The sequence below is a fragment of the Apteryx mantelli genome, chromosome 19 (genome assembly GCF_036417845.1).
Source record: "Apteryx mantelli isolate bAptMan1 chromosome 19, bAptMan1.hap1, whole genome shotgun sequence".
Classification (NCBI taxonomy): domain Eukaryota; kingdom Metazoa; phylum Chordata; class Aves; order Apterygiformes; family Apterygidae; genus Apteryx; species Apteryx mantelli.
This window is the reverse complement of record NC_089996.1, coordinates 17,674,011-17,701,382: the sequence shown is the minus strand read 5'-3', so window position 1 is coordinate 17,701,382 and position 27,372 is coordinate 17,674,011. Positions and strand designations below refer to the sequence as shown.

The window sequence follows — 27,372 nt, the reverse complement described above, 5'->3', positions numbered from 1 at the left end:
TCCCCTCTCTCTTTTTCCCCTCCCGCCCAATTATCTTGGTAAATAATTAACATTCTGAAGGAGATAACTAAGCACAGCATCTCAGAGCTCAAAGCCCTTTTAGTACAAAGCCCTGCCCTTTTCTCTTCATTTCCCTGTTGCCGCTGTTAAAACTTCCTTGTCAATCAAGGTCTGGGCACACACATCAAAGCTTCATGTGGGAATGGCCCCAAGGGGTCAGAGAAAATTCATGGCAGGGCCTGTGAGGCACAAAGAGAAAAAGAGGGAGAAACACACAGACCAAGAGCGAGACAGATACACTCAACCACACAAACACACAGACAGAATGTGCCCCAGTATAAAGCTCTACCCTATTTACTCACAAGTTGACAAATAACCACAGTTCTACATTTCAGACTCCACCTCCACAACCACTTCCCACTACTGGCAAAACATCAGTCCAAATGCTTCAGTCCACAATCTTTTAACTGAAAGAAACTTAAAGGAACTAGAGAGCAGCTCACAAGTATACAGAATGTAAACTCCTTCCCAGGGCTCATTCCCTCCATCCCTATCCTTTCCTAGGGCTCAGCCAAGGCATAGACCCTTCTTCCAAAGTTTACATCCAGTAAGCTTCTTTCCTTCAATTCAGATCAAATATTGGCTCATTTGTGCAACCTGTTGTCTCATTTCCTGTTCGCAGAATTCTCAGGTTATCATTCCAATTTCAGCATTTATTGAGGGTTCAGTACAGAAGACCGATACACCTCAGTTGATCCATCCCAGGAATTCTCCATCCAAGGATGCACACTGTCTGAGATTTTTTTGTAATATAAAGATATTTAAATCAACACCAACTTCACATGAAAAAGAAAACCAAATGGAATAACCCTACTGGCCAAAGAACATCTTGGCATAAAGATAAGAAGGCTTTAGTATCTGCACAGTCCAGGAAAACATACAACTCAAGTCAGAGCCTTTAGTATTCTCTAGTAGTGCTAAGTACACAAGAATCAAATATTGGGAAGGATATTATCTGAAAACTGTATTTTCAAGTCAGCTGCTACTTTTTCATTTGCAGTCGTTCTAATGCACATATTGAGGTACCTAGAAAAAGAATCATGAAGTTTTGAATACTTGCTGTATAGGATTCTTATAGGATAAGACTCTCTGTGAATCAAAAGAGATTTAGAAACCTTTTACAGTCACACTGAGTCTGCCAGATTGGCCAAAGAATTGCAAGCTGTTTGAAACATATGTTCAAAAAATTTCAAATAGTTACATGCAAAGAATTACTACAATATGAATGAGTCAACTGCTAGTTACTATACTCAAATATTGAGCATCTCTTCCTTGCTGCTTTGATTTCCAGCTCTGAGTACAATGCCATTCTGACTGGGAAAATGGATACTATTAACTCATGGCATTGAAACGTTCAAATCACACTGTGCAAGGTATATTTCCAAGATATAGTCAGGTTATTATTTTTATGGCAACAGCACCTAGAAATCCAATTGAAAATGGTGTCCCATCGTGCAATTACGTGTATGTAATGAGAAGCAACCTGCAATATAAATAAAATCAATGACAAATGTGAGAAAATATGATTTTGTTTTGTTTTACAGATGAAGAACTGAGATCTAAAGAGATTAAATAACTTGCTCAAGGTCATACAGGAAGACAGTAGCAGAAATGAGAAATAAGTACAAGTTTCCAGAGTCCTATCCCAGACCTTAATCACAGGATAGTTTTCTTCTGAAGAGATCAGAAAGCTGCTGATGAGGCAAGATGTGGAGGAAGCCAATGCCCTGCTTACCGTCTTCCCCATTCAAGGGATACCATTCCAAACAACCAATTCCACAGGTTTTAAAAAGATCTCCATAACACAGCTTCATCACTTTGGTTACAGTTAAACCAGTTTAAATGAAAGCCTCCCATTTTGGGCCCCCAGTCTGAAGACCTGCCTGTTACTCATAAAGCCGCATTTAGTTTGAAACTGCATAGCTATATAACTCAAGGTTTTATTTCAGACACTCAGACTGAAGTTACTCAGACACCATCGTGGTGAGCGTGGTTTATGACAGCAGGGCATCCTGGTTGTGGAGTGGTATATTGGGTCTACCGGATCTTGCATTCCATGATAAAAATATCTATATTAGAACAACATTTTCCTGTGAGTCCAGCTGTGACTCACAAGAGAAATATTTCTGCTTTGTTTTATTGCATGTTTTAGTAACTTGTTCTCCAGAGCACAGAAAAGATTTCAAGCAGTACCCTCCCCAAATAATGTCACAATACTTCCTCCTTCACTAGGCATCTCCAGACATACATATCAAAAAAACCCCTAGAACAGAATATTGCAAAATATGTACATCATTACCAGGCAGTTACTCTGTTCACTGACAGAATGATGCTTTTAGATCAGTCAGAGACTGCTGTCTAAGGGGGAACTTGCAGCTGCCAGAATGAGAAGCATTCTTTCCGTTACATGATCTGAAAAGATTAGAGTGCCACAGGTCTGCTGTTAGTTTGATGTTAGAAGATGAATAAGAAAATAAGCACTTCAAAGGAACATGCTCATGGATGGAGAAACTCAAGCTACCAACATGAAATACTGCATAGTACACACACCCCAAACACATAAACTAGCACTTGGAAAATTCAACCGGAAAGCCGGTGGATCAAAAGCTTCTGCAACAAGACCGCAAAGCATCTCTGAAACAGAAATAAACACTACAGTCATAGTGAAAGGGAGCAAACTGACTAAGTGGTTCTTGTTTACAACCTGAGAACAAAGCTTCTCAATGTGGACTGCAACTGCTGAAGAAGATGGATATTCTGTAGCTAATATAGAGGAAATCTGATCCGACTAGAACAGGGAACCTTTAAAGGATTCATAAGGTTAAAGGTAAGATTTGAAAGCACTGTTTTGAGAAGGCTCCTTAAGAAGGAATCTAGGTATGAAGAATATTCATTGACTCTGTGAGCTGAGGTCAGAAAGATCTGGCCCACAAAATTAACAGTAGAAGAGAGAGAACATTTTTGGCAGAATTTCTACTCTAAATTCAGTAACACAAGGAAGGCCCTCATCCTGATCAAAATGTCTAGCCTTACTCAAAAGTCAGCATAAGAAGCAAGTACTTACAACCTTTATGAGTACAGTTAACAGAACTGGCAAGACAAATAGGAGGTAAGATTGTTACAAAAACCCGGTCAGGTAGGAAAATCCTGAATGGGTAAGTAAAGGACTAAGACTTAACACAGGAAGCTGAACGACATGTTCTGGGCTGGATGAATGAGGATTAATTCCACTATTAACTCTAATTTTCTTTGTTAGTGAGTGGAATAATTACAAGGCCTGCCATTGGAAATACCTCCAAAGGACTGACTCTGATGAAGTAATTTTTTCTGAAATTGGATTCTGACTATTGCCAAGAGCAGAGATGGCTTCACACTGCCCAAGTCATAGTCTGCTTCACTGAACAAAAGTGCCAGATGCGTTGCCCAAAATGGCATTAACAAAGAGGATATGGAAGCAGAACAGAAGGCAAAGAAAGGAACAAACAGCTCCTCTGGATTCCTGCCCCACAGTAGATGCCAGAGGAAACACTCAGTGCATTCTAAGATCTGATTAGAAAATCTAAATATTTATGTGGAAGTGTGTGGACTCCTTTAGCTTCTCTAAAGACAAATGATGGCCTCCTGCCCCCTTTGCTGCTTTGACTTTTCCAGTGGCTGATATTTTTAGCCTCTACTAACTATTTCCTAGCATTAACTCAGCAATCAATGACTGTCTCCACTAAAGCCCCAGATCTGAACTACATGAGTACATGTTTCTGAGAGAAGAAAGAAGGGGAAAAGCAGCTCTAAGAAGCTCAGCTAGCCTAGAAAAGCACAAATAAGCAACTGCAGCTATAAGGAATCCTAGGCCAACTGCTACAACAGGGAAGCCTGCATTTGATCAGTTCTGGAGAGCAGAACATTATAAAACAATTCAAGCGACATGAGGATAAGACAGCCAGCAAAAATAGCAATAACAAAATATCAAAGCAATGCCTTGAAGTCTTTATGGGTTCCAAAAACTCCATGTTGCTGCCAATCTGTGTGCTCACTGTACTGTAAATACACACATATTTCAGGACAATTCACTTCAGATATAGTTCTTTCAGCCTCTTGGCAAACAAATTGACAATATTTGTCTTTTTTCCTGGTTTTGCTTGCAACGTAAAGGTTCCTCCTTCACTGTAAGCTATCAGATTTAACAAATGTGGTTCCAACAATCTTATCAGCTTGGCTGGAGGGAGAGGGTGGAGAGAGAGTAGAAGTGTTGACAATATGGTACTCCACCATCTGCAATGACTCCCGTTATTGGCTTCAGCACAAATTTCAGTCATTTATAAATATCCAAACACTGAAATATGCTCACATTGCTTCAGACACCATTTACTTTTTCTTATATACAGCACTAAGGCAGTCTGAAGAGCAGAAAGGTAACCTACTGCTAGCGTAATACCTGGGAAACCATCAGAGACAGACACATGCCACAGAAACCTAAGTGCAACTCCATGATTCATGCTTGACCTTAGACAAGTGATTCCCACCACCCAGTTCCCAGTCAGGCAACAAAAAGGAACTCTATCCTCTACGCTAATAGAGAGTGGGGTTGTGATACGTTCAGATATCATGCAGTCTTCATGACAATAAGCTCCTAAAACATACAGGCTGGCAGTGGTAAATGTCCAGAACGCTCTGTTTGGGTTAAAGCAGGCTCTGCCTCTGACAGTCTCAACAACTACCTTAAGTTTCTAGAAACCCATTCTAAAGTTCATTGAGATAATTCCCATATCCTCAGGGGACGCTGTTAGAGTTCCCTGTGTACCAATGCATTTCTCAAAGAAAAGGAGAAAACAGAAGGCAGTTAAGTATTTCATAACTAAACTGAACGGAATAAGTAACTGGATGCTTCTCTGCTGCAGTCCTACTTAAAAGTAGTAATAATAATCCATTTATGCTTAAACATGATAGCATCACGTATTTGAACACATGAGGCAACCTAGAAAAACCAAGAATGGGCTGTGGAAAAGCCACAAGCCAGCCTCTACTCCTTCATTCTTTGGTCTTCTTAACTATTTCTTATTTTCTATTTCTCAAGAGTTTGAGCACCATGACTGGGAAACATCCATCTAAGAAGTCTCTGAGAGAAAAAGGAGAATAAAGCACATTAAAAAAATGCAAAAGTATTTATGGGATAGGCTAATTGGACAAAATCTCACGTTTGAAAATAAGGAACCCTAAGGCTGCAACAACTTTAATTATAGCTCTCAGCTATCACTGAGATAACCAGATTTTGGTGCAGTTTTCCTCATGATTGCCTTTGTTTCCTCTGAAAGTCACATTACTCCTGATATGAATATACACTCCAGAGATGTTCTAAGAAAGAATTCTATTTTGGTATGTTATTGTCTGCTCAGATAAGATGTGTATGAAAGATTAAACAGCCAGATAATATGACAGTTAATTATTTAAAAAAATCCAGGGCAGTACACGTTTTGGAAGATCCATTTTGAACAAAAACACAGATTTCAAAAGTCATCTAAGAAACACCCCATTAGAATGAAGCATCAGATTACAGGCACACATCTTTGCTAGGGAGTCGTATCAGGTGCAAAGCATTCTAAGAGGCTATTGCTAACATCACTGACACAGAACACCTGGAGAGAAAGCTGTGAAATTTGGCGGTCACAGGATACAACTCAACGAATTTAAAGAGCAGTACGATTGATCAAGACAACCTCCCCTCCTCATTTTTTCACAAAGTCTCCAAGAAACAGATACTATAAAACCTAAAAAATTAGCTGTCCAATTACTTTACCCAAGCTCCTTTTCCCTACAAAGTCTAGAAGAACCCCACACTTCACACTACTTCATTAATGTATGCATTCCAGTGTAACAAAACAGTTTAATTCCAGAACAACCTCTCATACTAAGGAGATGCTAAGTAAAAATACTGCAAGGTCCCCTAAGCATAAAAGCTCCTCTTCTCCAGGCCCAAAAGCCACACATTTTACAAGTTACCCTAACCGTCCATCTTCAGAAAGCAGCTCTGTCTTTTCATCTCTTTCCTTCCAAATACTGGAAATGGAAGAGTGGCTCTGACTTCAGTACAAAAGGCTTCCCTTTTACAGACCACATGATGCCTGGAAGAGGCCAAGGCTTCAACCAGCCCACCCATACAGAGCCGAGCTCCACTGAGTGCAGGACCAGGCACTGTAGTCTTCTCTTCAGCCCTCAGCCCTGCAGCAAGTGTGGATACTGACCAGCACAAACATCTTCCCAGACTGAAGATTTAACTGTCCAGAAGACAATACTAGAGAACGAGAGCTAGTGAGAAGAAGTGGAGAGCAAATCCTGCCCCCAGTGCTGCCTCACCTGGCCCAATACCAGAAATAACACCTCTGTTGCTCCTTTTCTATGCCAGTTTCATTTTTACCAAGAGCACTGAGGCTTAGGCAAAGCAGCCTGATTAGTAACAGCCGCCTATAAAAAGGCCATCCAACAATAACAGAGTTGCCAGGGACATGAAAGCCAGAGCAACTTCCGCACCCATTTCTTTCCAGAGAAGAAAGCCCCCTTCAGCCCCTGCCAAGCACTCAGATCTCCAGCAGCCGGGAAAGTCTATCCAAGCAGAAGACATTACGGCATGGAGCCTTCACTGACTCAAGGCAAAAGTTACAGATGAAAGAAGATTTATACCGGTAACAGGGAGCAAAGTGTTACCCAGAATCAGCCAACGTAAATTGGGACAAGGCACCAGCCTAGTATGTTAGAGAGCCGTGGTCTCCAACAAGCAGTATGGGTAATTGGAATGGTATGACAAGTTCTCAGCAGGAATCGTTTTTTTTTCCCCCCGTTTGATGCTTCATCCAAATAAAATGTTTATAAACACACAGAATCATTCCTGCCACAACCAGACCGTGGCCTGAAAGGGCTGAAGAGCTCCAGGCATGGGACACAGGCGACATGGCCACTGGCATCAAAAACAGCTCTTCCAATCTGCAAATCCATTTTATATAAGGGCTAGTTTACATACAGCTGCATTAAACAGCTTCAAGGCTTTAATGCACATGCTAGGTGCACCTCCCCCAACTCACATTCCTGGCAGCGGGACGCTCTGTTGCCTCAAAATCACTTTAAAGACAGAGGAACCCAAATCCCATCCAGACACATCTCCTCATGCTCCCTCTTTTCACTTCATTTTAATCCTTCCAAGTCGCCTCAGCCCCTCACAGCCTTCTCCCTTCTCATAACTCACCACGAACATACATGAATTTCTTTCCCCTTCAAACAAATCAATTCCACTGCTGTTTTGTACCAATCCAGTGCCACATTGCTTTCCTTATTGCTAAACCTCTACACCCCCCTCACCTCATTTGAGTAGTGTTGCTAGCCCAAACCATTCAGGTCAAATCATGCACTCATTTCCAATTCCCTAGAGTGGCTGTAAGTTGAGGCTAAAGCCTCCCTGAGTAGAATTTGATTAAAAACAAAACAAAACAAATTCTTTGTTTAAACAGAAAAAAAAAAGCTTCACTAGAAAAACATGCTGGCCTGCTCCTTTCACCATCAACTCATTTTTACAAATAAGCTGTGATGAACCAGATGGGCTTTCCTAATTTGTGGGATAAGCTTTTGGAAACAAGAGCTAGAGGCATTCTGAAATATCACACTGAACATGCATGATAAAAAATTCTAGAAAGTTAAATATCTATAGCTGCATACACATTTCCCACTACCTGAGGTTGCTGCACCAGCTGGTCTAAGAGGACAAGCTACACTACAAATACAAACTTGGCAAAATTTCTACATTCAACTGGTGAAGCAGAAAGATTACAAAACTTGCAGCAAGGGTCTGTCAGCCTCTGAACTCATCATAAACTTTAGTAATGTTCAGCAGAAAAAGCTTGCTCGCGTCTATTGGTATAACCATATCAGCAAACTCTTCTAGGGTGTGGGTGACAAAGTCATGAGCAAAAACATTTTCATCATGTTGCAGATGCACATCCTCTTCCAGCTAAAACTGTACTACCAAGAAACTTAACTTTCTTCAGCCCATCACTACTGCCCTTTGCAAGATATTAACAAGCACTTGCATGCATCATCAGTACCTAATCCACTTCAGTCAAGAGACCCAAGCCTGCAAATGTCTCCTATTTAAACTATTTATATTAATCTAACTCATTTAACCTGAAACAGACAGCAGTCCACATGACAGATGTGAGAATAGGTGGGGCAGCAGCCTCTTCAGCTGACTCGGTTGTAACTGGAAGACATGTGACCATTGCCTAAATTACTCAGGTGAAAGTTCCCTTATAATGACATAAAAATGTCCACATTAGGGCTCTCAGCAGAAACATCTCCAGAAAGAATAAACATACTCCTGACAGACATTAATATGCAAATGAAGGCTTCTATGGGACACCTGGTTACAAGGAGTTTGCAATGCCTTGTTGCTTGACATACTCGTCTTCCACTGCCTGTACCAGTGTCACATTATCATTTCTACTGTGTAGTAGGAAAAAAGAAAAAACATGTCACGAACAAGTAGCAATTTCTGGGTGCTTATACTTTGCACTAACTTCACAGGTGTGAAATGCTACATAGGATGTCACACAGTAAAAGAAAAACTAACAGTTTCCAATAATGTTACCAGCTGTTTTCTTCAGAATTCTAAGGCTCAAGTAGCCGGCGTTTTTTCTCTTTTCCCCTAAAACTGGGAAAAATCATATACAAAATATTTTTATTGATGGAATCGTAAAGCTGTTAAAAAAAACAAAAACAAAAAAACAAACCCAACACCTAACAGGCAAGAAATTCCAAAGGTTTAATTCTTCCAAAATTAAAAAAAAAGCAACTAAATCCCACCTACCAGTTTAAATCCTCTGTTATATATGAAAATTTAGGAATTGTTGCCTGTGTACTAGTTCATTGCCATTCAAACTATAGGGTAGCTGAGTCAAGCTGTTGGGTCAAAGTTGCCCAGGTAGTCTGTCAGTCCTACATCCAGCAATACAAAAAAAGTCAAGGACAACTGTATTCAGGCCAAAGGTCCATTCAACCCAGCCAGTATCCTATCTCTAACAGTGAACAAAAATGGATGCACAGAGTATCCTTGTCCTGTGCTCATATGTGATAATTTCCCCATATACTCTGTCAGCTGCCAACCATTTTCAGTTCAGAAACTTCCTAAGATGGTTTCAAAATACTAAGAGAGACTCTCAGTGGATTTGTCTTCCATAAACTTGTCCAATTCCCCCTTGAACTAATGTATACATTTAGAATCCACAGCAACCTGTGGCAATGAATTCCATACTTGAGTTTTCTTTTGCATGAAGAACTATCTTCTTTCATCTGTTCTGAATCCAGTTCCTGCTAGCTTCACTTGATGCCACTCACTCTTGTACTAGAGACAGTAAGAAATCAGTCCCTTCCAGCTTCTTCTTAATACGTTATTTCTTTCCCAGTCATGCATTTTCCAGACTGAAAAGTCCTAGCCTATTTAGTCATTCTTTATGTAAGAGCCATTCCAGACCTTTCAAAATCTCATTCCCCTTCTCTGAACCTTTACCAGTTGTTCTTTGGACCAGAAAGGCACACAATATTCAAGATATGAGCAAACCTTGGATTCATACAATGATACAGTGATATTCTTTGGTTTGTTATCTATTTCTTTCCAAATCTTTTATTTGGGTTTTGGGAGAGAGGTGGTTTTGGTTTTGACTGCTATTCAATATTGAGCTGATGATTTCATCATCTTAAAACTGTCTTCTACAGCACTAACAATTAACTCAAAACCCATCAAGATGCATGCGAAGTTCAAATTAATTTTCCCCCCCACAAGCATCACTCTATACTTATCTACAGTGAGCCAGATGCTTAAGGAGACAATGCCAAAAGGCATGCAGTTGTTAGTGTGGTAATAATCTTTTCATAAAGGTCATGTTCCAATCCCTAAGAAGTGTTTTAAACTTATGCATGAGGTTTTACTTGCTTTCCACATTGCAAATAATTGTAGTGATTCTGTATATTCAGATTACCCTTAACAACCATTTTTCTTCAATTATGCCCAAATTCTCAACACAACAACCTTCTAAGTGTACATCAGGCTACACTGTCTAATTTCACGTTGCACAAAAAAAATATTTCCTTAATCAGCTTAGGATTTGCCACCTTTTTCCTTAATTGGATGTTCTTCTGCTTTTATGTTGACACAGAGAAAGTGAGAAATTAGAAAGATCATTCCCTAAAATAATCAATTTCGGGGAGAATTTTCAGCTTTAGACTGCCATATCTTTAAATAGTCTCAGTTTTGTGCTCTGTTATGGCTTTGCATTTTTGTTATGTGATGTAACAAGCAAATCTCAGGGAAGCCATTACAAACTGAAGACACTTGACATTAGAAAAGACCAGGTTCTTCATTAAGTTGTGCTTTCTAAAGCAGTCTAAAAGAGACTGGGCTCCAGGGCACCTCAAAGTCTTTACAGAGAACTAAATTTAGTACAACAATGTTTCAAGAAGCTGCTGTAAGGGATGAATTCCAAATTAAATGTCACAACTGGGAAATTGGGAAATTGTTACCCATGTAACAAGCACAGGTAACATGCCTGGTACTGAACAAAGGATTTAACAGCACAAATTAAACAAAATTCCTGCCACAAAGTTTCTGATTTGAAGACAGTGAAGAAATCATTATTTCTGTGGTGTTTAATTGAACAAGTAATGTTTCAGAAGAAATCCAGAGAAACAATTGATGTGTGTTGGAAAAGAAAAAATAAAGGAACAGTATTGTTGGGGAGCGGGGGAGAGAAGATAGACAAAGGATTTTGAAATTTATTCAGAAGATGGACCAAAGCTAACGATAGAGACAGCAAAAGAAGTTGGATGAACAGGAGGCAGATATAGGCCGCCAGACGTTAGGATGCTGCAGCATTCAAGGTTGCTGAAAAGGCACAGGACCTTCTTTTTTTGTGGAATGAGTATGGTATGCAAAGGGTTTAGAAGCCAACTAAAAAAGAAGAGAATGGTCAAAGGAGATTTCAAAATAAGGACAGGCACCTGAACAGACAGGATATTTTCTAACAGTGATAGAAAATGATGGAAGAAACTAGTGTCAGAAAGGTAAGCACCTAGAGCTCAAAGGAGCAACAAAATATCCAAGAGAAAATGAACTGCAAATGAGAAAAAAAGTTAGTAACAGAGGTAGATTGAGTCTTCAGCATCTAAGAGGTACTTAACAAAACGAAACAAAAGCTCATCTTAAAAAAAAAAAGGGCCCCAAAACTGGAAGTCCATTGGATGCTAGAGGGAAATGTGGCATGGAAAAAAAAAAATCCCAGAGAGACACTGAAAAGGAGCAGTATATTTTGTAAGGACACAAGAGAAGTCGAAAGGCTGGGACAGAAAATCTGGGAAAGCATCCCAGCCGGATCTTAGAAAAAGACAGAAAAACACCCATCTTATCCAGGAGACAGCTGTCGGAGAGAACAGTAGAGAAACCACACTTTGGAAGGATGAAAAAAGGTTTCCAATAAACACATCAGGAAACGTGCATCAAGGAACTGTAGGTGAGGGATGTGATCAGACATGACAGCTTAGGAGAAAAAAAAAGAGAAAAGCAGAGAGTAAGAGTGCATGTGACATGTCAGACCAGTTTGTACTAGTCACAGCTATAAGGCTGCTCCCTGGCCTCAGAACAGCTAACAAGTGCAGAATGCGTCTTATTACCTGGCGATCCTATTAATGTTTTTCAAATGTATCAATAGCAATGCAATCATAGCCAGTTTCTTTTCTCTGGGATCTGCCAGAAATCTGAAGACAAATTTTGTCTTTTGCATTTCCCCTCATGGTAACTATGTGAGACAGTGTTTTGGGCAGTAGATGTGGGAGATGGCACAAATCAGAGGAAGCTGCCTTCATGCCTGAGTGGCAAAATCTCCTGGTTCAAAGACATGAAGACACTGGCATTTTGGTTATCAATTAAAATATATAAAAAGGCTTTAAAGAGAAAAATCACTGGTCTGGCTCCTCTCCCCCACCCAGGATGGCATTAAGTCTTACCAACACACACAGCGTCCCTTTCCTGTCAGATGGAAGAAAGGCTGCCATGCATGATGCACATGCAAACAGAAGCAACGCTCAAGTAGAGAGTAGGAAGGCTGATAGAAACAGTAGTCCGCAGGCTGTGCAGCTGGGTGGAGGCCAAAAGCTACTGCATAGCCATTCCTGAACCACAAAACCAAACAGGGCTGTGATCTCCGAGATGCTCAGGATTCTCTAGGAAGCCATACCTGTCACAGGCGCAGTGACAGAAAGAGGAGGAACTTGGACATCAAGAAAACCACACCCAAAACTTCAATTTTCAGCAAAAAAAAATCTTAACAGGGTATTAGGAAGGGGAGAGACTTTTGAGTGTGAACATGAGGACCCAAATTATGTGATTCCCTGAACATGCAGTAGCCTAAGAGCAGCTGCGCTTGTATCTTTTCCACATGGCTCGGCCAGGAAGTTGTGGAATTTGGAAAGCTCCATTACAAACAACTTCAGAGGCACTCTAATCCCTTCCTAACTCAGTATGCTGTCTGAAAGGTCCCTTTCTCTCTCTGTTTCTCCACTCTGCTCTTTCTCATCCCTCAGAGGTATCAAGCAAAAACTCTCACTACAACCTGCTTGACCCTTCACCCTGCAAGTGATCTTCAATGCATCACTCTACAAATGTCCATGACATTCTGAATGACTCCCCATATTAAATATGGTGAGTTTGGGGCAAAGTCGCTTGCAAAATCACTCAGCCAGTCTCTTCTTAGCACGTGTGTGATTTCCACAGCCAACAGTCTCTGGTCAGAGACTTCAACACCACTTTATTTGATATTTGCAAATAACCTCCAAGAATTAAATTTCAGACTTTGAGAAAAATTACAACATAGAAAGTACATGTTCTACAATGTATAAGCTAGCTTAAAATAAACTCTCACACAGTGATTATCAAAAAGGTCAGATTTTTGTCTAATATGGCATCTAGCTTCTGCTGTAGAAGTTAGAAACAGTCATCTATCCCAAACCAGTATCATGTCTCCTACTACACTGGGCCAACTACAAATACAGCAAACTCATTTACACAGCTTATGCAATAACCTTTAAGGTTGCATACAGTGCAGGCTCCATAGAGCACAGAGTCTATGTATACAACAATACGAAACCCCCACCCCCACCATCATGAAACTACATATTGCTGCACAAGGTGGACCTCTTCTGGTGAAGAGCTTGTGCTCCGAAACACCTGGTTCCATTAGTTGTGGTTAAGCAGAAATCTACAGGGATCATGACATTATACAGCTTCTTTTAAAAGCAACTAAGGCATGTTGGGGCAGGTGGAAGAAGCAGCATGTCAGAGAGAGAATGACAGAGCACAGGTGTGAGTCCTTACCTCAAAGAGCGTCAAACTTTCATCATTCAAGATGATTCTGGGAGGTGCAATAACTGAAGTTAAAAAACAAGTTACAAAACAGGACCACCCAGCAACCAAAACAATAAGTACAGCAGGTATGGGAGGGATTGCTGCCCTTCAAAAGAGGGACATATTCTCATTGCCCACATGTGCTTCGTATTAGGCAGAAGCATAAAGTGGCTAAGTGACCAGGGTTACACCTTCTTTCCACTCTGAGGCCATATTTGAAGAAGAAATCCCTCCCCAGGTCATATCTCACGGCATCACAAGATCCCATATGCATCAGAGCAATCACAGCTAGGAACAGGCTTTGTAAAGTATGGCCAAATATTACTAACAGGGCACTCACATAAGTAGAATGGCAGATCTGCATCTGCAAGGTGGCTTCTTACAAAGTCTCTCAAAATGCCAACTGTAAAAAAAAGGAGGGGAGAAGGGTTTCCTGGATGACATTTGTTTCTTCAGATGCTGAGCCAAAAGGCTAGCCTGAACCTACAGAGCTGTCCTTTGCAATGCGTGCAGGTTGCCCTTTCCTTGAATGAATACTACAGCTATCACTATTATAAATATCTTGCAGAAAACAAACCTACATATTCTGGTCCTTTGGCAAAATATAAGGATCCCAGTGAAATTCTTCCTAGCAAATCCAATAACAGATGCAAGATATGCAGAGATGAGCTAGCTGAGACTGGTCACTAGTTATCAGTTCTTGTTCCATATAAAAGTATCAAAAAAATGTGTGGGTAACTATCATTGCCAGCTCATATGGAGAGGATCTAGATTAGCAACAGTGAGAGCTAATTCATACATGGTCTGACTCACTATCTTTTGTGAACTGATGACTGAAGAACAGTCCAACCCCTGCTACTGTGATTATAGTAGGGAAGGCTGCCACCCTCCCCACCACTTTTTTTTTTTTAAACTTTTTAAATCTTTAAAATAAAGGAAGTGTTCAAACTCATCTCTTGCCCCCCCAAGCCTTCTCTTATGGAGTCTGTCTGAAACAAGTTGTAACTCAGTAATATCCCATTATTTGTGTTCAAATGGTACATCAGGTAGGACAGTTTCCTGAGCACAAATATTTTGCCATCAAGCAGCCTGACATAGTCTCCATCAAGTAGTCTTGGAAATAAATTCCCCTTAACTAAGGTATTACCTCAGACTCTTTTCTCATCTAGTTCAGGGGCCCTATAAGGATGGCATAGCTAGCTATTGCTGCTTCTTCAGGGCAGTATTACTCCCCTGGGCAGCAGAAAGATCTGTCCAGAGCCACTCTCTTTTGGCATGCCAATAAACAGTGATGAGAGATGTTAGCTACAGCCACAGAGACTGAAGCAGAAATTGCTCTTACCAGTTTCACTAGGACGGAAGAACCCTTGTAGAACATGACGGTCTGGGAAATGTACTCTCAACACCACCTAGTCAGAAGCAAAGCACATTAGGTCAATTGTGTACAGCTGTTCTGAGAGGCTTGCCCTTGGTTTAGAATTTATAGCAAGTTTCTTACAAATGGAGAGATTTGAGCTATTCTACTCTATAGGCTACAGGTTTCCATTACTGCGCAGCTCCTTGGAGAACATGGACTGTCTGACTTCCAAAGACTGTAAGAGAGCTGACCTACAAAAACAGTATCATGTACAATGCAGAAGCACATATTCAGAGAGTAGAAGCTCCCTGTGCTAAGTGACACTCAGATGAAGTAGAAAATCACCTTAGGTTCCAAACAGGGACAAGTACAGACAACAAATCAGCATCTTGGAGTGTCCACAGTAGTAGGAAGCCTCCCAGTCACACAGTCCCTATGCCGTATATATGCTGAAATAGCTAGTAACATTCTATTTCCAGTGGTGGTCAGTTAGCACCTAACTTGGAAACTTCATCTCTTATTTCTTTGCAGTAAAGCATCAAAGACAAGAACTGCATTAGGATCACATTTACAGAGTAAGATCTCTCCAGTCCGTAATATCTTATCATTTAACATGTAATGAGATACTATTGAAACTAAGAGTCCACAGAGGAGAAGCAGTTAGGAAAGCTCAATCAAATAGACTGATGTGTGCATAACATAAGGGTTTTGAATCATCTGGAAGGAAATAAAAGGAACTATTCTGCCTGCTACCCAACCACATCATTAGAGGCCAGCTGATTTTACATGGTATAACTGTTATGTGGGTCCTACCAACTATTAACAGGGACAGGAACATGAAAAGCCTTCCTATAAGCAGCTCAAGATCCTGTTGGTCACATTTGGTTCCCAAAGCTACTTAAGCCACAAGTTTGGACTAGCCAGAGGAGTTGGAGAAAGAGAAAAGGCTACCTTTGGGTAACGTTCTAACTTTTCCTTCAGCTGAGCCTCCCTCAAAGATTTTGTCATCAGTGGAGCTTCTTCCAGGCGTTTCCTAGATACGTGGGAAGAAGACAAGCTGTCACTTCTGCCACTCTAAGATACACTTTTATTAAGAAAATGAAAGGCCCAAGCAGGACAGATGACAATTGCTCAACAGTTCCATATATCCCTCACTGCATGTTCCCCACCTGCTGTGATTCCTACCCAAAATCTCAGAATTTCTACTACTCTCCTCCCAGGTCATGTTCTCCTTTAACAGCTAAGAATTGCAAACCCCCAGTCTGTATACGAGCAGTGTATACATATGCATGCCTGCATGCATGCAATTACCTGCAAGTTCAGACTCATGTTCTTTCAGATGCCTTCCTTGTCCCAAAATCCCACCCTCCCTCTGTTTGCAGTTTCCCCAGCCTAGTACCAGCACTATATAGTCAAATTCTCTAAAGTATGCAGGCTTTAGAACAAATCATATTTTAAAAGAAAAAGAAAACAGACAAAGGCTAAAATGCAACTGAGGAGTTATTGAAGGTACCCCTCTAATCTGGTATGTTACTTCCTAAGGCAATTCATTTTCTAGGCAAAGGCAAAACAGAAGCTCTAATCTATATAAAATCAGAAAAGCATTTTTTATCCACATGGAAAATCAGCAATTTAGCTAGAGAAGATAGGGATTGTTTAAAGATTTTTAAGGCAAGAAGGAAACACAATAAAGTGAAGAAAAAGCAATTGTGCTAAAAGGAGAGCCATGAGGATTGGAGCAAGGTTGCAAGTGCAGCTCCTTTAGAATCCCTGTTGGGATCAACCTTTAACAAACTTTGTAGGAAAACTTACTGTGTTCTAATGAACTTTGCTTATGATACAAATTTAAGAAGCACTTACAAGATATAGAGAAATATCAATATTTTACTTAGAAAGTGAAGTAACAAAACAGGATAGAGCACATCATTGGGTGTGAAGTTGTGCATTTAAGTACAAACAGAATTTCTACTACAAGGTAGAAGCTCATGAATTGGAAACCTGAGAAAAACCTAAGCATATAAGCTGACCATAAGAAGGCTTATGAAATGCCAACATGATGGGATCTTGGAAAGAAGTATTTACAGTCCAGGCTGTACGAAGCAAAATACTTCATACAGACAGACAATATTAGTGCCTTGTACGTGGATTTAGTGAGCATCACCTACAATACTGTACAAAATTATTTTTACCCTGTACAAGAAAAGTACATTTACTGAAGTAGGTGCCAAGATTGCTACTAAGATGATCAGGGGAATGTTTTCTGAGATTACATGTGAAAAGCTGGATTTATTAATCCAATAAAACAGAAACTGAAGTGGGACACAATTACTCCAGGGAGCAAAAAGAGCTACTGAAGCTGAAAAACAATGTTGGCATAAGAGCTAATGGATATTAATTAGCACAAAGGAAGCAAAACAGGAATGAGACATTTCAGACAATGAATGAAGCAAGGTTGTGGACTGGTCTTTTAAAAGGAGTAGCAGGTGCAAAAATCTAACTGTATTTAAGATGACACAGTAAATTCAGAAAAATAATTATATATTTTCCTGTAAGTAAAGACCTAAGCTTAGATCTAGCAGATACCTTTCAATTCCATGTTCAGTTTCAGTCCTTTTCCCTTATTTCAGCATTCTGAACAATTCTTAATTTTGAATAACCTATTTACCAGGATAGATTTTGGTGAAACACCTGATTGAATAATTGCAATTTTGTACTATTATTTACAAGTTAATCTTCTTGTGTCTATGTAGTTTGAAGGACCTCTTTCTATTTTTGAGAATCATCAAGGTATCTCAGGAACAGGTGCTGAACAAAACTACTCCAGGCTTTCTTCACCAACCGTACCCAGCTGGTACACCACATTTCAAAATGATCTGAAAGTGCCAATTAAAAATTCAAAGAGTGAACAGCAAACTAACCTGTTCCATTCCTTCTTTGTGTACCAAGTTTCTGATTCATATCAAATCTCTACTTTTCATGAAACTGGAATTAAATTCTAACCACATTTAAAATATTGCATTGTGTGCAGCTAGTTCTTGGTAAGATTCACCAGCTGAGATCAGCAGCCAACTGATACCAGTTTCTTGTGGAACTTGCCTTTATTTTTATCCCTGACCATGGGAGGAAAAAGGGTTATAAGCATCAGCAAATTTGGAAATGAGGTCCTTTTTGAGGGGGGTATATTCCAGTAACCCCCGACCAAATGACCATACATTTGTACCACTAACTACTCCAGACCCACAAGTGGCAGAGCAATTTTCAAGCCAATCTGTGTACTCATGTGGATTTCAGAAGCCAGAGGCGGGGGGGGGAAATCAACTCTAAGTAGAAAGTTCTACTCAGACTTGGCTATAGTATAATACTGTCCCACAGTTTCGTAGAATACTTGTAAAGTTCAAAGGAATATTATGACCCACTTGAAACTAAATACATTCACAAAATTAATTCATTAAGGAACATATAGATGGCAAAATGCTGCTGTGATGGGGAGGTTACCTTAACCTGAGTTTTTAGTTCAGAACAGGAATAAGAGTACAATAAAGTCATGAGTATTTGACAGCAAACTACTTGAACAACAGAATGTGCAGTTACCCCAGTTTCCTATACTTCTTTCTCCCCTTTGGGAGCATCCCAAATATCCTCATGTCTTGATTTCTGATCAAGTTTGATTTTGCATTATTTCTGTTTGGATAATGTCTCAAAGTTGGTCTTTTATGATTAGGTCAAATAAAAGGTAATTCCATTACTTAAAACACAAGGCTTTTCTTACTGGCTGAAAAATGCTACTAGCTACTGCTGAAGTCAGCAGGAATTATTCCTCTAAAACTAGATCGTTGTGTTCATATATTTGCCCATCACACATTACAAATTCTAGCCATTTAATTTCTAACAATCAATGTTAAGTCAGATCAAAATGCAGAGAGCAGGAGCTCACCACTGCTTTGGGCCTCTAACAAATAAGGGCACATTAATTATAAAGTTAGTGGCTTCTCTTTCGAGGGAAGGAAGGAGGGAAGGAAGGAGGGAAGGAAGGAGGGAAGGAAGGAGGGAAGGAAGGAGGGAAGGAAGGAGGGAAGGAAGGAGGGAAGGAAGGAGGGAAGGAAGGAGGGAAGGAAGGAGGGAAGGAAGGAGGGAAGGAAGGAGGGAAGGAAGGAGGGAAGGAAGGAGGGAAGGAAGGAGGGAAGGAAGGAGGGAAGGAAGGAGGGAAGGAAGGAGGGAAGGAAGGAGGGAAGGAAGGAGGGAAGGAAGGAGGGAAGGAAGGAGGGAAGGAAGGAGGGAAGGAAGGAGGGAAGGAAGGAGGGAAGGAAGGAGGGAAGGAAGGAGGGAAGGAAGGAGGGAAGGAAGGAGGGAAGGAAGGAGGGAAGGAAGGAGGGAAGGAAGGAGGGAAGGAAGGAGGGAAGGAAGGAGGGAAGGAAAGGCATGGTGTTAAGTGTCTATGAATAACTTCCTGAAATGCAGAAGATGGGCATGAATCTTTCTTTTATTCCTTTCTTAGTGAGGGCCCAACTAGTTTGAGCTTCTCAGAAAAACTTACTACCACATAAGCATCACAAATACTTCACGATGAAATTTTCAAAATCCAAGTGAGCCCATTATCCCATGACACAAATAGTCAACCGATTCACACAAAAACATAGGTCCTGGTACAGAAGCATGACCTGACCCTTGTGCTCAGTTGGCATAAAAGGTAGAGATTTCCAGGTCTGGTCATTAATCCCATACCCATGAATTCATCTACAACCCCTCCCCCAGAAATCACAGCCACCTATAGGAGCATAGCATGACTCTCCTCAACAAAAGGATATGGAGCATTCTCAGTTGCTAGCAGAAAGGAAACTTGCCTCTCGCTCTGCAGCTGTGCCAAACGTTTCCTTACATCATCCACTGTAACTTCAAAAAACTCATCAGGAAGGTCTTCTGGGCCAGCAGGAAGTGGTTCTAGCAGGTCTAGATGACATACAAGTGGCTCTCGTTCTAAAAGCTACAGAATGAAAGTGAGCTCAGGTTAGTCTTAAACGCATTCCTTCGCTAATACTAGAAGGTTCTGGACAAAAAGCAGAATGACAGTATTTGCAAACTGAAATGCAATCACATGGTATGGAATTCATCTCACTAAGAACAGACATAGACTATACAGAAGTTGTCAACGTTGAAACTAGTCACTCTTTATAGTTGATGGAGCTTGGGGCACAATTCCTCCCAAAAAGCAGTAGGAGCCTATATTCTGTCAGATGAGTCACACAGCTAATGGAGTTAGCTACTCTAAACTGTCTATATGGGAAGCCCAGGATAAAAAATTCAGCAGTCATCTAATGTAAGGAGAGATGATTCCTTTCCAGGGAGTACCTGTGGGATCTCTTCACTTACATTACATAGATATTTTGTAGTTGAACCATACCCCTAGCTAGTTAGAAGCTTGTTACAAGTACTCAGAAGTGACTCCTATCCCAAAGTCATCATCTGCCTCTCTCTACCCTACTCCAAACCTCTCAGTATATAAGCATTTCCTTATCCTACAGGCAGTACACAACTAATACAGGTACTACTATATGTACTATAGCCTATAAACTGCCCTTTTAAGTTGTTCATCTGCCACATACCCCTGGCTCTCATCATACCTTCTGTTCTCTTTGCTTCACATTCTCTTGCCACAGAACCAGCTGCAGTAGTTCCCAATCAGGGCTCATTCCATATCTTCTTACTTGAGAACATTCTTCTTACTCTAGAGAGTAATCCTTTGTTTTGGTAAAGTAATTTTTGGCCTGCTGAGTGCTTGGAATTGGCTTACTGTGGGGTTTCGTTGTACATGTTTAAATTTTTTAACCTGGCTTCTGGTATGTATCACCTCTCATCCAGTAAAGAAAGCTCCCTTGGACAGTGAAAACTTTTTTGCTTTGCACTTATAAACTACTTGGCACTGAAGTCAGCCTTAGCTGCAGGCAGAGTTCAGGAACCTGCTTGGAAGAATCCCATGGGATCTGGCCCTGGAGGGAAGAGAGGTCCAAGAGAGCTCTTTTATATTCAAGGATCACCTCCTCCAAGCTCAATAATGGTCCATCCCAACAAGCAGGAAATCAAACAAAGGCAGCAGGAGGCCTGTATGGATTAATAAGGAGCTCCTGACTAAATTCTAACATAAAAAGGAAGCCATACAAGAGATGGGAACAGAAAGAGGTGACCCAGGAGGAATATAGAGACACTGTCCAAGAGTGCAGGGTTGGGGTTAGGAAAGCTAAAGCCCATCTGGAGTTGAATCTGGCAAGGGACATGAAGGACAACAATAAAGGCTTCTACAAATACATAAGCAGCAAAAGAAAGGCTATGGAAAATGTAGGCTGGCTGCTAAACGGGGCAGTGACCCTGGTGACAGAAGACATAGAAAAGGCAGAAGTACTGAATGCCTTCTTTGCTTCAGTCTTTCCTGGTAGGACTGGCCTGCAGGAATCCCAAGTCTCTGAGACCAAAAGGGAAGTTTAAAGCAAGGAAGACTTTCCCTTGGTGGAGGAGATTACATTAGGGAACACCTAAACTGGACACACACAAGTCCATGGAACCTAAGGAGGTCCCTTCCCCAACAAGTGCTGAGGGAGCTGAGCTGGTCGATTTCATCACAGCGCCATTGTTGATCATCTTTGAAAGTTCATAGTGATCATGAGAGGTTCCTGAGGATGGGGAGAAAGCAAATGTCACCCCTATCTTCAAGAAGGGCAAGAAGGAGGGTCTGGGGAACTACAGGCCAGTCAGCCTCAATCTGTAGGAAGATGATGGAGCAGCTAACCCTGGAAACCATTTCCAGACACATGAAGGACAAGAAGGTGATCAGGAGTAGTTAACAAAGGGGAAATCGCACTTAACCAACCTGATAGCCTTCTACAATGAGATGACTGGCTTAGTGGATGAGGGGAGAGCAATGGATGTTGTTTATCTCAAATTTACTAAGGGTTTTGACACTATCTCCCAAAACATCCTCATAGACGAGCTGATAAAGTATGGGCTAGATGAGTGGACAGTGAGGTAGACTGAAAACTGGCTGAACTGCCAGGCTCACAGGGTTGTGACCTGTGGTGCAAAGTCCAGCTGGAGTCACTAGTGGTATACCCCAGTGGTTGATACTGGGTCCAATACTATACTACTTAATCTCTACATTAATGACCTGGATGATCAGACTGAATGCACCCTCAGCAAGTTTGCAGATGATACAAAACTGGGAAGAGTGGCTGATACACCAGACAGTGGTGCTGCCATTCAGAGGGACCTCAGCAGGCTGGAGAAATGGGCAGAGAGGAACCTCATGAGGTTCAACAAAGGGAAGTGCCTCCCCTGCACTTGCGGAGGAATAATCCCATGCACCACTACAGGCTGGGGGTCAACCAGCCGGAAAACAGCTTTGCAGAAAAAGACCTGGGGGTCCTGGTGGACAACAAGTTGAACATGAGCAAACAATGCTCCCTCATGGCAAAGGCAGCCAATGGCATCCTGAGCTGCATTAGGAAGAATGTTGCCAGCAAGTTGAGGGATGTGATCCTTCCCCCTCTACTCAGCACTGGTGAGGCTAGAGTACTGTGTCCAATTCTATGCTACCCAGTACAAGAAAGACATGGATCTTCTGGATTGAGTCCAGCAAAGGGCCACAAAGATGATTAAGGAACTGGACCATCTTTCATATGAGGAGAGGCTGAGAGAGCTGGGACTGTTCAGCCTGGAGAAGAGAAAGCTCAGGGGGAATCTTATCAATATATATAAATATCTAATGGGAAGATGTAAAGCAAACCAAGCCAGCCTCTTCGCAGTGGTGCCCAGTGACAGGATGAGAGGCAATGGCCGCCAATTGAAACACAGGAAATTCTATCTAAACAAAAGAAAACACTTAATTTTGAAGGTTGTTGAACAATGGAACAAGTTGCCCAGAGAGGTTGTGGAGTCTCCATCCTTGAATATATTCAAAACCTGACTGGACATGGTCCTGGGCAACCTGTTCTAGCTGACTCTGCTTTGAGCAGGAAGGTTTGACCAGATGCTCTCCAGAGGTCCCTTCCAATCTCAATTGTTCTGTGATTCAAAGCAGGCAGCTGCTAGAAGAGAAGTTCCCTGTACACATTAGCTGAAATAAAGGTACTTATTACATTTACTGGCATTACCCATTTCTTCTCCCCTCATTCCCTCATATACCCCTTCCAGTCCAAAGGAATGCCTGAATGTCCTTCTCTCTGCTTTCCATCCATTCTCCCTACCCCCAGGCACAGGCCCCTTGGGAACAGGAGTCTCCCTCAATTGTCAAAAGAGACAACACAAATTACAAGGCAATGTTCACTCTATTTGTGGGCACTAAAGGGTAATTTGAGAAATTAAAAGAGCGAGGTTGTGTGGGTGGGACCCTTGGCTACTTTTAGAAAGTTGAGTGGAGTCAGCTCTAACTAGAGGGTGAAGGAGCCTGATTGCAGCTTTCCCTGGGCTCAGGGGGGAAGAATGCCCAGGGCTGCAGAACTCCCTGAGCTGTGTGAGTAAAGAAGTGATTCTGAGCATGCAGAGCCACCCTCTGGGAAAGAGCCTGTTGCACAACAGTCCTAACTGCTGTGGGCAGCTGGACTGACAAGGACAGAGCAACGTCAGAGGCCCTCCCCAATAATGTACTTCAACCTCCTCAAACAGACCTGAATTTCATTTCACTCTGAACACACCTTTGTTGAATGCCAAGCAACTGAAGAGAGACTTCTCCTTCCAGGGAAAAAGACTGAGCAGACATGCCCTATGGCATGTTGTGAAAGGTGCTGGAATACAATGGAGAAAATTCCAAAGCCTGCATTAGCAAATCCTAAATTTATCATTTAATTACTGACTCCAGCAAGCACTTTAGCTAATCATAACAGTAGCAGGATTCCACAGGAAAATGGTCAGTCACTGGCCAAACCAGGGTAGTGGCTAAAGACTTCAGCCAAGACATCAGAAATCACAGGATACTGGAAGGCAGCCATATACCCCAGTCCTAAGCACTCACCTCTTTTCCCCGCGGCCTGTTGACTGTCTGGGCTATTGTATGTTAGAACTATGATACAAGTGTTGATTTCCAGATGTCCCCATTCAGACAAATGGGTCTTCACTGCAAACTGGCAACCAGGAACTTCCCCCTCTAAAGCCATTCTCCAGCCTATCAGAACTATGTAAGTGCTGCGAAACAAAAGCTACTACTTCACAGACATAAATGCCCCGTTCTTGACATCCATCTTACATCTAGCCAAGATGTCTCTGTTTAATTCTCTGGTACATACCTGTACTGGCCCTGCACAGGTACACAGCTAGCTACCCTCTGGCTTCTAAGTCTATACTTTTATCTCTCTCCTTCCCCAGCCAGCACTTAATGCTGAATATCTTAACTTCCAAACATATATAACTAAAACACATTACTTAGCTACTACTTAAAATGAAAAGCCACACTTTTCTGTACAGAGGAAAGAGCAGTAGATCTGAGTATGTCTAATGGGACCACAAAAAAAGAAGAAAAAAAAAAGAGTAAGAATTCCCTAACATTAAATTTTCAGCTAACCCCCAATAAGGGATTCAGCGCTCTGGAGAGAGCTGTAATGAGTGAGTTTATGGAACATAATTCAGGGGGTTTAAGCTTGTTTTTCAGAGTTTCTGCAACTCAATTCCAGAATTGCACCACAGGTTCTGATCTGAGAAGAGCAGCACAAGTTGTTTACACAGGCACTGCTTAGCTATCAAAAAGACGTGGTCATTTTGCCTCAGAGAATACAAAGACTGCCACGTCATCGTACCTCTTCAGGCACGTATTTCACACCTGGTGGAACCAACTGTGCTGCCCACCTCCTTACAGGCATATGGAACACTCTTAAGACAGAAAGAGGTACCCATTTCTGTTGCTCCACCAATTCTCTATTTCCCCAAAGTCCAGCAATCATCCTCTTGCTGTTTCTTTATCCATTACCATTTACTCACTTCGGTATTCTGATAGGGCTTCTCCCAGTCTGAGCACTGTCAATACAGCCTTATTTTAATGTGTCACTGATGATCTTAAAGTACAGACAGAGTCCGAAAACCACCTTCCCACAGCACTTTACAAAAAGGAATCTGCTAGATGTACCATCTCTTTCCCAGTCCACTTCACATCTGGTATTTTCTGCAATTGTAACAAAGATAAATATCTCTATTAATACTAAGTGGCCACCATAAGGTAGTTCCTATCTTCCATTATATAACTCCAGAGAAAAGCAAGCTATATATCTTTCAGGAGCCAAAGACTGCATTATGGTTTGTCACCTTCCCAAAATATCAATTCTTCAAATTCTCTACTTCTACCAAAGCTGAGATGTTAAGCTCTTCTCACCAGCAGGCTGAACCCATCTATTCACAGCAGTGCCTTCCAGGCAGTCTATGTAATTCCAGTCCACACAATAAAGCCAGGTGTCAGGAAGAATGAAATTCACTCTAAGGTCACTACTGTAGCCCTATGTAAGCAGGTAAGTTGAGGAAAACCTGTCTTTATCTTTTAGCAAAGTAGTGGCTACTATGCTTTCCACAGCAGTAAGCTCTCCCTGGAGACCCACCTCCTCCCCACCACCTCAGGGAGCTCTGTTCTCCAGGGGAATCTGGTGTAACGTTACCTTCTAATAATTAGTATTCTGACATCAAAGTCAGCATGCAGCTGTCTGTAAACCATCTTCAGCCCAAGAAACGAAGGGACGCCGGCACAGATTTTATCCAGTCTCTCTCTTCAATTCCAAAACCACACACAGGCAAAGCATTAATGGGAAGATTCTTTTACAAAAATGGACCTTTGATGTTTAAAAATAATTTGTTTTGTTTTGTTTTTTTTCCTCAGGACTGAAGAGGGACAAAAAGCAGATGCCATGTGGCTAGCCCTGCTCTTATGTTGCTGCTGAGAGCAAGGAGAGCAGAGGATGGCAGGAATGGAGGAGGGAACAAAATGTAATCAATCAGCAGCAAAAGCACCAGAGATCAAAGGGCTTGAAAGCAGCAGTCAAAAAATCACATGCTGTTTAACACAAGGGCAGAACCTCCTCAACAGAATCTGCAGCTGCTTCCAAAGCTGCTCTCAAACTGGAAGGGAGGCTGGCTCCAGAAGTGCCTCTAAGTGGTTTGAACTGGACTGCAATTCTGAGAAAGATGCTGGATCCTAAGAGTCCCTAGGCCACCACTGTTCAGCTCTATGCTCATCAGCACATCTTCACATAAAGCTATAGCCAGTAAAACGATAAAAGCAGTTCAGGAGAAGCAAGGGCAACAGGACTGCTGAAGAGCAACAGCAAACCCTCTCACTCTTCTTTCCTTCCTTTTCAGGCACAATTGAGCTCCCCTTTTCCAAATCCCTCACAGATGAGAATGTGATTGAAGTGAACACCACATTAGGCTGGACACACTGCCCAGCCTACTGTTTAGCTCTCTCTATACTCAGAGTCTTTTCCAAAAGGTTAGAAAACATTGATTAGATGGACCCCAGTGTGTCTCAAACATACTCAAATATTCACCACTGGGTTGGCAAGGCCTCTTTCCGCTATATTTGTAACTGCTCCAAGGTCCTTCCAGGGTCTGGCTTCTGTTCCTAAACAATTCAGAAATCCACCAAGAATAGACCGCAGCCACAGAGAAATCAACTAAGGTAGAGTCTCTGCATCTGTGTGAGAGCACACAGACATCCTTGTTAAATTCCTACTGGATCAAGCTCCCTCTGAACCTCAGACATCCTCTCTTCCTACTTACGGCTTTCCATTGTTTAATCCCTTGGCTGGATCAGAACCAAAGTTAAGCACAGAATTCCCAACTGCAGGAGGTATTAAAGAGTGGGAAACAATGAAGGAGATCTCTCAACATTAAAGCCAGCCCTAGTGATGATGTGTGCAGCTAGATCTTCTGCTGAGATCCTGTTGTCTTAGAAGTATGTGGTAGACACGGGATCAAGTTGCAACAAACCTGTTAAGACCACTTCTGCTCCTAGGACATAATCCTACATCCAGCTAGAAAGGCTTTCCCTTTCTGTATATAGAACTCTACCCAGCTTTTATCTCCTAGATCATGCGGAAGATAAATAAGTCACAACAAGCAGTAAGCACATTCAGAGTATTAGAAAACACAAGTCTAGCCAAATTCTGCTCATGTTTGACAAAACTACACAGTAAATAGCAGTTAGAAAAGGCTAAGCACCCAGGTGACAAAGGGGGTATTTTGTAATGAAATTTAGCTCTGCATGGAATTTGAGGCACAGAAATTGAGGCTCTTCTGGATTGCACTTTTAATGTAGCTGTGTTGCCTCCAGCCGAAACATTCAAAGATACCTCAAGTTTCAAAGCTTTGCTTGCCTCTGGACAGCATGCAAATTGCTAAATTCCCACCCCTCATCTTTTCTATAGTAAGCAGCCTAAAATGCAATACTTATTGAACTTGTCAGAACTGTATGTCAGCAAGGCACCTAACCCTAAATTACATGGGAGGGAGAAAAATCTTAAATGCTGAAACATCTTTCTTCTCTTAGGCATTCAGTCTAGGGCAAGGC

At 41.5% G+C, this 27,372-nt stretch overlaps 1 protein-coding gene across 2 annotated transcripts in view; it reads right to left on the bottom strand.

The window, feature by feature from the left end:
* Positions 1-27,372, bottom strand: part of ASPSCR1 (ASPSCR1 tether for SLC2A4, UBX domain containing) — a 57,766-nt gene that overhangs the window by 8,635 nt on the left and 21,759 nt on the right. For both annotated transcript variants that reach the window (XM_067308647.1, XM_067308648.1), the window contains 5 exons: positions 19,688-19,827; positions 15,798-15,879; positions 14,832-14,898; positions 13,830-13,892; positions 13,460-13,512 (listed from right to left, as the gene is read on the bottom strand). In XM_067308647.1, coding sequence (XP_067164748.1) covers positions 13,460-13,512; positions 13,830-13,892; positions 14,832-14,898; positions 15,798-15,879; positions 19,688-19,827 — 405 coding nt within the window. The remainder of the gene's footprint in view (positions 1-13,459; positions 13,513-13,829; positions 13,893-14,831; positions 14,899-15,797; positions 15,880-19,687; positions 19,828-27,372) is intronic.